This window comes from Oncorhynchus keta, unplaced genomic scaffold, assembly GCF_023373465.1.
Source record: "Oncorhynchus keta strain PuntledgeMale-10-30-2019 unplaced genomic scaffold, Oket_V2 Un_contig_4294_pilon_pilon, whole genome shotgun sequence".
In the NCBI taxonomy this organism is placed as follows: domain Eukaryota; kingdom Metazoa; phylum Chordata; class Actinopteri; order Salmoniformes; family Salmonidae; genus Oncorhynchus; species Oncorhynchus keta.
Genome location: NW_026287692.1, coordinates 1 through 10820, shown reverse-complemented (window position 1 = coordinate 10820; position 10820 = coordinate 1). Strand labels below are relative to the sequence as shown.

Sequence of the window (10820 nt, the reverse complement as noted above, 5' to 3'; positions counted from 1 at the left end):
CCACTAGTTAATACTGAAAGGACCTGTTTCACCAAAACCACTAGTTAACTGAAAGGACCTGTTTCACTAGTTAATACTGAAAGGACCTGTTTCACCAGAACCACTAGTTAATACTGAAAGGACCTGTTTCACCAGAACCACTAGTTAATACTGAAAGGACCTGTTTCACCAGAACCACTAGTTAATACTGAAAGGACCTGTTTCACCAGTTAATACTGAAAGGACCTGTTTCACCAGAACCACTAGTTAATACTGAAAGGACCTTTTCACCAATAATACTGAAAGGACCTGTTTCACCAGAACCACTAGTTAATACTGAAAGGACCTGTTTCACCAGAACCACTAGTTAATACTGAAAGGACCTGTTTCACAAAGGACCTGTTTCACCAGAACCACTAGTTAATACTGAAAGGACCTGTTTCACCAGAACCACTAGTTAATACTGAAAGGACCTGTTTCACCAGAACCACTAGTTAAAAAGGACCTGTTTCACCACTAGTTAATACTGAAAGGACCTGTTTCACCAGAACCACTAGTTAATACTGAAAGGACCTGAAAGGACCTGTTCACCACTAGAATACTGAAAGGACCTGTTTCACCACCACTAGTTAATACTGAAAGGACCTGTTTCACCAGAACCACTAGTTAATACTGAAAGGACCTGTTTCACCAGAACCACTAGTTAATACTGAAAGGACCTGTTTCACCAGAACCACTAGTTAATACTGAAAGGACCTGTTTCACCACCACTAGGACCTGTTTCACCAGAACCACTAGTTAATACCACTGTTAATACTGGGACCTGTTTCACCAGAACCACTAGTTAATACTGAAAGGACCTGTTTCACCACTAGTTAATACTGAAAGGACCTGTTTCACCAGAACCACTAGTTAATACTGAAAGGACCTGTTTCACCAGAACCACTAGTTAATACTGAAAGGTTCAGGTTCCACAGGAGACATCAAGAAGAGGGAGAATCAGGACCAATGTTTGCTGCTGCAGTAAAGAACCTATCAGAACACTGAGTTGAATGGTGTTCTAAATGACATCATAAGAGACAGACTAGAATGTGGCTACGGAGTGAAGATACACTAAAGAGACTGTTGACTGAGGGTCATCTGACCTTGGTGAAGGACATTGAAATCACTGTGTTCATGGAACTAGCTGCTGAAGAGGAGTTCATCAGGAACTTAGTGGGTTCATCTAACAATCCTAATCACCAGCTGATACATTATAATCTCATTAAACAGGGTTCACCTTCCTCCTAGAAAACAGTAGTCAACAGTATTGTTTCTCTAGATGTAAAATCATTCCTGCTGCTATTTGGTCTTATCTGTTTTCCTTTAAAATAATTAAAAAGTTGATCACAAAAAAAAGGAAAAGTGCACAGGAAAAGAGTTTCAAATGAAAATCAGAGAGTTTCAGTCACATGCTTCCACTGTGGGAAGGTGGGACATCAGGCTTCTACATGCTGAGGTAAGGACATGGTCCAGCCTGTGTATAAAGGGACATCAGACTTCTTTCTACATGCTGAGGTAAGGACATGGTCCAGCCTGTGGTATAAAGGGACATCAGGCTTCTTTCTACATGCTGAGGTAAGGACATGGTCCAGCCTGTGGTATAAAGGGACATCAGACTTCTCCATGCTGAGGTAAGGACATGGTCCAGCATGTGGTATAAAGGGACATCAGACTTCTCCATGCTGAGGTAAGGACATGGTCCAGCCTGTGGTATAAAGGGACATCAGGCTTCTACATGCTGAGGTAAGGACATGGTCCAGCCTGTGGTATAAAGGGACATCAGGCTTCTACATGCTGAGGTAAGGACATGGTCCAGCCTGTGGCACAGTGGGACATCAGGCTTCTAACATGCTGAGGTAAGGACATGGTCCAGCCTGTGGCACAGTGGGACATCAGGCTTCTAACATGCTGAGGTAAGGACATGGTCCAGCCTGTGGGAAGGTGGGACATCAGGCTTTTACATGCTGTGGTCCAGCCTGTGGGAAGGTGGGACATCAGTCTTCTACATGCTGAGGTAAGGACATGGTCCAGCCTGTGGTATAAAGGGTGTTAGAGGAAATTATAGTTGAAATGATTAATTATGTATACATTTTTAATTAGAACCATTTATTCTAATACTATTATGTTATGGTATGAAAAGTATGGGTTCTTGGTTAAGCTGTTACTGAAAATGTAAGTAAAAACGAATTAATTGTCTGTACCTTGCAGGTTTAAGGGGGAGAGAGGATATAGCTTTTCAGACATATAAGAATGTCTGGTTTATGAGGAGAGTAGAAAACATCTCAGAACCTAAAGACACTGGGCTATTGCGAGAATCGGAGAGAGTGTGAGAAACTGATGATGTCATTTTCAGTTTATAACCTGTGGAAATATGTGTATGTGGGAGTGCTCTCTTGAAATAAACACTGTTACCTTGGCTTTTAAGACTGGTCTCGATCTACTTCATGCATAATTCATGAACTTACACCTCATTAATGAATTAGAACGAGTGTGAATCTGGTTTTGGCTATAAAACACATAGGAATTTAGAATTCCTCTATCAATTTGGTCCTTCGATGCCGGATCTAAATGTCTAAATGTTGTCTGGAGGTAGTACGCAGGAAATCGTGCACGGACGAGTTTTTGACTCGTTTTACTAAAGACCTGACCTCTGAATTGAGGTTAAAATTGAAACAGGCCTGCGTATTATCACAGAGGACAGAGAGGGTGACTAGATTCAAACGAACAATGTTTTCCCAGCTGGCAGCAGGTAAAGTAGCCTTTATTCTCGATTCTGGGGGGATTTGAGCTCTTTAATTGATGTTCTAAAATTTTCAGAAATCATCAATAATGGGGGCCTTGCTATTCCCACAGGGTATGTATGTATGACCATCATACACTGGGTTTTGTATAACCGATATACACTGAAGCAGGTTCAAAAATAACCTGTGGTAATGTGCACTACCGTAAATAAACTAAAACCTAATCATGAGAGGCACACCCGCCCGAGATTAAGAAGGGATATTAAATAGGTACTGGGAGATAGGACGGTGAACTTGTACAAATACTGGGCATAGGGAGACGGCAAGAATGCGCAAGATAACTGGATTGGTCATTTGAATAGTGGCAGTATTGATCACCGTTCCGATTCAACTAATACTACGGAAATATCCAAATGAGGAGGAGAGGGAACCGAAATCTAAAGAAATGAGATAAAAGCCATATCTATAGACAGGAGGTTCCATGCGAGAGGGAAGTCTAACAATTAGTGGCGTGAGATAACGATTATTAGCGTTCTTTAAAAGCCCTCTGACACAACCGGAAAAGAAGATATTAACTAGGGCTTTACAAACCCTGGGCTTATAGTTGTAAGGTCAGACCTAATGTCGGATTCAAAAGTCAAAGCTATTGAAGATTTCCATAAAGAGACACACAAACAGTCAGAAAAGGAAGGTAGAAACTAGCAGGAGTTTACCGTAATACGAGAACAAAGAGAGGGAAGGGAAGCATCCAAAATCTGACCCAGACAATAGAACCCGAATGGAAGCTGATATTTAAAACCCTTCCTTGCTATATCCGTAATTAGGACTATTTTCTGGGAATTCTCGGTGGCGAAGTTTTGGGACTACGGACAATTACAATAATAATGTTGAGAAAAATGGATAAAGTGAGTCAAAAGAAAAATACAAGATGGTTTAATTGTAATCCCGGCCGTGGCGGTTAACTAAAATGGATTTTAGATTGTAATTGACCTATTTGCATGTTGTGCCTGAAAAATACGGTCGCCAGTGTTTGTAAAATATATGAAATGAACGTTTATTATGTGTTTTAGATTGAATACATTTTGTTAAAAAAAGAAGGCATTAAAAATAATGGCGAGACAATTTCGATGTAATACACTATTTTGCCCAAAATGATCTGGTGGAATAATGTATTGAGACGGGAGTTGTATTTAAATAAATGTATCATAGAAGAGAAAGTTACCTAAGGTTAAATGTAGGGAATAACGGAGAGATACGATACAATTTCGGGCTATCCGGACGTTATAGCTCTTTATGAATCGACTGACATATGATAAATTTAGCACAAAACATGGTACGTTTAAATGTTAGAGTGTGGTAAACTGAGAAGTTTGGGTTGGGGTTACGTTGATGATTAGAATTTAAAACGGAACGCAATCTAAATAGGGAATAAATATATTTTACAGAGGCAGGCAGATGTGTGATGACGTTGTACGTTGAGCAACATCGTTGCTCAAATTTAAACCGAGAAAAGGGGTTGTAGCATTTAGAGGAAAAATGCGTGCATTATAGCTTAGAGTACTTTTCAAAAGCGGCCAGAAGTTACAGATACATTTCATTTAAAAAAGGAGAAGTATCGTAAAGATGCACACAGCTTGCAACGGAAGCGCCAAGCACTAAATAGGCTATATAGTGCAACGCTTTGGACTATAAAATAGGTAAGAATAGTTTAATCGTAAAAGTTGTGATTGTTTTTCCGAGTATTGATTTTTGGTTAAGGTAACGCCTGGGAATTTGAACTAGAAGTTAATTAAAGTATCCTAAAAACTATCTATTTTCTCTTTTTCTTTATGGGGAAAAATAATGTATTATCTTAAAGGGACAGTGCACGTCAATCACAGTGGTTTGAGTGTATGACAGTGGAAAAATATTGTGGGACGACAAATTGATGATAGACTGAATAAGTTACATGAAACATCAAGAGATTTAAAACGAATGATGTGAAGGGATCATCAGAATTATTGGGTGTCGTTGTAGGAGTAAAAGTTTGGGTTAAGGGGATTTCCCTGTTCCCAGAGACAAGGTATTATAAAGGTGTACACTCACTAATGCGAGTATGAGTTTTTAATTAGACAAGTGAATAACGTATTGGGAATAGAGTTGTAATTAAAATACTAAGTCAAAGACGAGACAGTTACTAAGAGCAAAATGGATTCTAAATGATAACGAAGAGACAATTACGATTTATGCCCATCGAAAGGTTTTTATAAAATTAGCGAATTTAGAGATGTTGGTTGGGGTGGTAAATTATAATTCAGGATTTGAACAGATGTGATAAATTAGGTTTGGTTAATCGAACAAGAATTATTTACAATTCGTTTGAAGTCGCTATGAATTGGCAGGTCGAGCGCTTGATGATGACGTCACTAGCGAGACAGGTAACAAAGGGGGGGATGGGTAAATGGTGTTCTAGAATAGGATGTGACCTACGGGATAAATAACTGATAAAAAAAATAGCTAATAAATGAGAAACTGTTTGTTAACCTGTATGTCCAAGATGTTATGCACTACAGGTGAAATACAGGTGAAGTCACTCAGTCCCATAGGCCTGTCGGGGGACAATACCAAGGATTCCTGGTGACAGCTAGCTGAAAGAGCTACCCGGATTCATATCGCACTGCGGGAGGGTAAGGCACCCTGATGCTGTCGAATAATAACAGAGTTCGAGAGGAGAACTGGAATTAACAGAATTCTGGGGGCCATCTCTCGAATGAAAAATACCTTACCTGTCCTTTCCTCACTGTTGTTGTTCATAGAAGTGAAGATGTGTCTGGCTCTTGCTAAGCGATGTGTTCTAGGGGAGAGGGTGGGCCTTCACATGGAAGCTGTTCGTCTGAAGCTGCCTTATCATGGGTGACATATTCCTGATATAGCACGTCCTACTCAAGTATGCGGAGAGTGGTAATTTGACCCATGGTTTAGACGGTGAGGATTTTGTTCCAAAATAGAAGAGATACCGGTGCAGGTTCCCATATTGATCGTGGACACAGGTCATAGCTCATGGGGAGAGAGGGCTATATGAATCCACCCACCCAGTATGGAGAAAGGTAGAGTAGAGTGGCATAAAGAGACGCTTAACCCTTTAAATAGAAATGAAGGAGGATCAAGGGTTGTGGTAGGGAGATGACCAGGTCTTGGTTGACACCCTAGTACGGTTCTGGGTAGAGGAGTGTGGGTCGGTATGGTAAAGCTGTTCATGAAAGCAGGAATGCCAGATAATGACGGTTGTATTGATTTGCACTATTTATATCCCCAGGTTCCCTTAAGTCAAGACTTCCTCCCTTTACAGTGACAGGAGGAGAATATTCCTGTCTGGCCCGGTACGGTACACATGGGAAATACGTGGGGGGAAGTTAGTACTTGCAATAGGACAGAGAATATGACCACTGACGAGACCATGTCTGATTTGACAGGCTGGTTGAACTCTGGAGATTTCAATAAGGGAAGATGGGCCAGTGCTGACATCTAGTGGTAGTGTGGGTGAACAATTCTATTAACCACAGGTTGTGTGGGGTCATGTGCGTTGGGGATGTCTTTTACACTCATTCAGACACTAGGACATGAAGTTATCTAAAAGGGAAAAGAGAAGCACTCCATCTGGGTCATTTGATGACAAGGTATACATTGATAACATTGGGGTTCCAGGGGGGTGCCAGATGAGTCAAAGCAAGAAATCAGATCCTAGCAGGATTAGAGTTAAGCATTTCCGGGACTCTACTCTCACAAGAACGTGGACTGGATTAATTATAGTTATGATAATCAACAGCGCTTTAGCAGGAATACCAGAGGTGTTATTAAAGGTTTTGTAGAACAGACTGAAGCAACCAGCTGGAAGACCTGACAGAATAGAATTGCATTAGATAAAAGGAGGAAGTGGGCGTGGTAATCAGGACCATGTCTTACATCCCAGGTAACACTGCTCTGGACGAATCAGTGCCTGAAGCCTCAGCTGGTTTGACCACCCTGGCTCACGGGTTGGCAGAAACTCTGGGGTGGATACTTCTCTGAACTAAATTGGGTAGACAGTATTTATGGAAAAATGTGGTGTTATGGGCCACCTTCACCTGTGTGACTGTGTTAGTTTTGTACGTACGTGGTTGATTGATTGCGTGTATGTATGAAAGTTATTGTTTCCAGGACTCTGGAGAGATCAATGACACTACAAATGGTGCATTATGGGCCGATTCCAGGTTCTGACCCGTGGAGGACTGAAGGCATGTCTACAGAGGAAGTGGACGAATCTGGATCTGTCATTTGTGGGGAATTTATGCTTGATGAGAATAGTGTTGAGATGAAGGGGAATTAGATTGTAATTTGTTTCAATGATTAAACTGTTTTTTAATAAATATTGTAACGGAAATCCTGAAAAAAAGAGTTATGATTCTGATGTAGGTTTAAAAACAGTTGGAGTTAAGGTTAGTATGATAAGAGCGTCTGCTAGGTTAATATTTTTATTTTGTAGATTTGAATGTATAATATTTGATCAAAGGGAGGATTGTTAGAGGAAATTATAGTTGAAATGATTAATTATGTATACATTTCTGATTAAAACCATTTATTCTGATACTATTATGTTATGATATGAAATGTATGGGCTCTTGGTTAAGCTGTTACTGAAAATGTAAGGAAAACAAATTAATTGTCTGTACCTTGCGGGTTTAAGGGGGAGAGATGCTATAGCTTTTCAGACAGATAAGAATGTTTGGGTCGTGTTCCATTAGTGGAGAAAAGTATATCTTTTAGACAGTTTGGAATGTAGTTTTATGAGGGGAGTAGAAGAAGAGTTCCGGACCTAAAAACAATGGGCTCTTGTGAGAATCGGAGAGAGGGTGGGAAACTGATGATGTCATTTTCAGTTTATAACCTGTGGAAATTTGTATTTTGGGTCAGTACTCACTTGAATAAACGCTGTTTACCTGGCTTTTAAGACTGGTCTCAATCTACTTCATGCATAATTAATGAACGTATACCTCATTAATGAACTAGAAGCGAATTAGGTTTTGGCTACAAAATACATAGGAATTTAGAATTCCTCTATCAGTCTGTTTGGAGATAGATGGTTAGATGAATGCATATCTCTCTGTCTGTTAGGAGATAGCTGGTTAGATGAATGCATATCTGTCTGTTAGGAGATAGATGGTTAGATGAATGCAAATCTGTCTGTTAGGAGATAGATGGTTAGATGAATGCATATCTCTCTGTCTGTTAGGAGATAGATGGTTAGATGAATGCAAATATAGATGGTTAGATGAATGCATATTTCTCTGTCTGTTAGGAGATAGATGGTTAGATGAATGCAAATCTGTCTGTTAGGAGATAGATGGTTAGATGAATGCATATTTCTCTGTCCGTTCTTCCCTGAAACTTCCATTTTCCTTATCCACCTTTCTTTTGCTACTTTTTGAGAGCGACATGTTCTCTTGCCATCTGTCACATCTGCCACTCCACCAGTACACTGCCTGCTCAGCCCTCTTGTGTTCATCCGGTGTCTGTTTGACCTGCAGCCCCAGTACACTGGGTTCCCCTGTGCCTCTCCCCCAGTACACTGGGTTCCCTGTGCCTCTCCCCAGTACACTGGGTTCCCCTGTGCCTCCCCCAGTACACTGGGTTCCCTGTGCTGCTCCCCCAGTACACTGGGTTCCCTGTGCCTCTCCCCAGTACACTGGGTTCCCTGTGCCTCTCCCCCAGTACACTGGGTTCCCCTGTGCTGCTCCACCAGTACACTGGGTTCCCCTGTGCCACTCCACCAGTACACTGGGTTCCCCTGTGCCTCTCCCCCAGTACACTGGGTTCCCCTGTGCCTCTCCCCCAGTACACTGGGTTCCCCTGTGCCTCTCCCCCAGTACACTGGGTTCCCCTGTGCCTCTCCCCCAGTACACTGGGTTCCCCTGTGCCTCTCCCCCAGTACACTGGGTTCCCCTGTGCCTCTCCCCAGTACACTGGGTTCCCCTGTGCCCCTCCACCAGTACACTGGGTTCCCCTGTGCCCCTCCACCAGTACACTGGGTTCCCCTGTGCCCCTCCACCAGTACACTGGGTTCCCCTGTGCCCCTCCACCAGTACACTGGGTTCCCCTGTGCCCCTCCACCAGTACACTGGGTTCCCCTGTGCCCCTCCACCAGTACACTGGGTTCCCCTGTGCCCCTCCACCAGTACACTGGGTTCCCCTGTGCCCTCCACCAGTACACTGGGTTCCCCTGTGCTGCTCCACCAGTACACTGGGTTCCCCTGTGCCCCTCCACCAGTATACTGGGTTCCCCTGTGCCCCTCCACCAGTACACTGGGTTCCCCTGTGCTGCTCCCCCAGTACACTGGGTTCCCCTGTGCTGCTCCACCAGTACACTGGGTTCCCCTGTGCTGCTCCACCAGTACACTGGGTTCCCCTGTGCTGCTCCACCAGTACACTGGGTTCCCCTGTGCCCCTCCACCAGTATACTGGGTTCCCTGTGCCCTCCACCAGTACACTGGGTTCCCCTGTGCCCCTCCACCAGTGCCCCACTGGGTTCCCCTGTGCCCTCCCCAGTACACTGGGTTCCCCTGTGCCCTCCACCAGTACACTGGGTTCCCTGTGCCCCTCCACCAGTACACTGGGTTCCCCCCCCTCCACCAGTACACTGGGTTCCCTGTGTGTACACTGGGTTCCCCTCCCCCCCAGTACACTGGGTTCCCCTGTGCCCCTCCTCCACCAGTACACTGGGTTCCCTGTGCTGCTCCACCAGTACACTGGGTTCCAGTGTAAAAAGTAGTGTGGACTAGAGCTGTTTTTCCCCACCAATCAACACACAGAGAAATAAACAAATATTTATAATTTAGTAGAGATTTTGCTGATTTTATGAACTTAATAAAAATATTGTCACTGAATGTACTATGTACTTATCAAATGTGTTAAAATGTTGTTCCATTTGTAGTGTAGACCTCTTCACTGTGCTAATATTATATGATAATTATGTTCCATTTGTAGTGTAGACCTCTTCACTGTGCTAATATTATATGATCATTATGTTCCATTTGTAGTGTAGACCTCTTCACTGTGCTAATATTATATGATAATTATGTTCCATTTGTAGTGTAGACCTCTTCACTGTGCTAATATTATATGTTAATTATGTTCCATTTGTAGTGTAGACCTCTTCACTGTGCTAATATTATATGTTAATTATGTTCCATTTGTAGTGTAGACCTCTTCACTGTGCTAATATTATATGATAATTATGTTCCATTTGTAGTGTAGACCTCTTCACTGTGCTAATATTATATGATCATTATGTTCCATTTGTAGTGTAGACCTCTTCACTGTGCTAATATTATATGATCATTATGTTCCATTTGTAGTGTAGACCTCTTCACTGTGCTAATATTATATGTTAATTATGTTCCATTTGTAGTGTAGACCTCTTCACTGTGCTAATATTATATGTTAATTATGTCCATTTGTAGTGTAGACCTCTTCATTGTGCTAATATTATATGATAATTATGTTCCATTTGTAGTGTAGACCTCTTCATTGTGCTAATATTATATGATCATTATGTTCCATTTGTAGTGTAGACCTCTTCATTGTGCTAATATTATATGATAATTATGTTCTGACCCACATTATGTTCGACTTTAACTCAGAAAACAATTGTCCCATTTGAAGCCAAACCTAGTTGACCTCTTCACTGAACCCTGTTTTCTAGTATTCCATGGCCTTTACTGGCCAACTGCTGTTATGGTTATGATATACTATGGTGTTGTGTCACTAGACTTTGACCAGATATTATTGCATCCAAAGATCAACTGAACCTAGAACATAGATACAGAGACACTTGTCATCAGGAAGGTTCTCTCTCAGCGCGACGGAAAATATCTCAATGACTTGACATGTTCTGGTTGTGAATTCAGGCTGCAAGGTAAGACTCTCCCCAGGGATTATTGTAAAGTGTGTAGAGACATTAAATGTCTGGTGTTATTTTAGTATAGTGAATGACAGTAAAACACTCAGATGTAACAGTCCATTTCACCTGGGACAGCTACGTGA

At 42.0% G+C, this 10820-nt stretch overlaps 1 protein-coding gene and 1 long non-coding RNA gene across 2 annotated transcripts; both read left to right on the top strand.

The window, feature by feature from the left end:
* Positions 1-972: 972 nt before the first annotated feature.
* On the top strand, positions 973-2438 carry LOC127924568 (uncharacterized). Its single transcript, XR_008118267.1, has 2 exons — positions 973-1477; positions 1537-2438. It is a non-coding gene; the product is annotated as an uncharacterized LOC127924568 (long non-coding RNA).
* Positions 2439-6695: 4257 nt separating this feature from the next.
* Positions 6696-10692, top strand: LOC127924567 (uncharacterized; the record flags this gene model as incomplete). Its single annotated transcript, XM_052509281.1, has 3 exons — positions 6696-6775; positions 8306-9488; positions 10685-10692. Coding segments are annotated over exons 1-3 (1271 nt in total), but the record flags the coding sequence as incomplete, so codon positions are not given.
* Between the last annotated feature and the right edge of the window lie 128 nt (positions 10693-10820).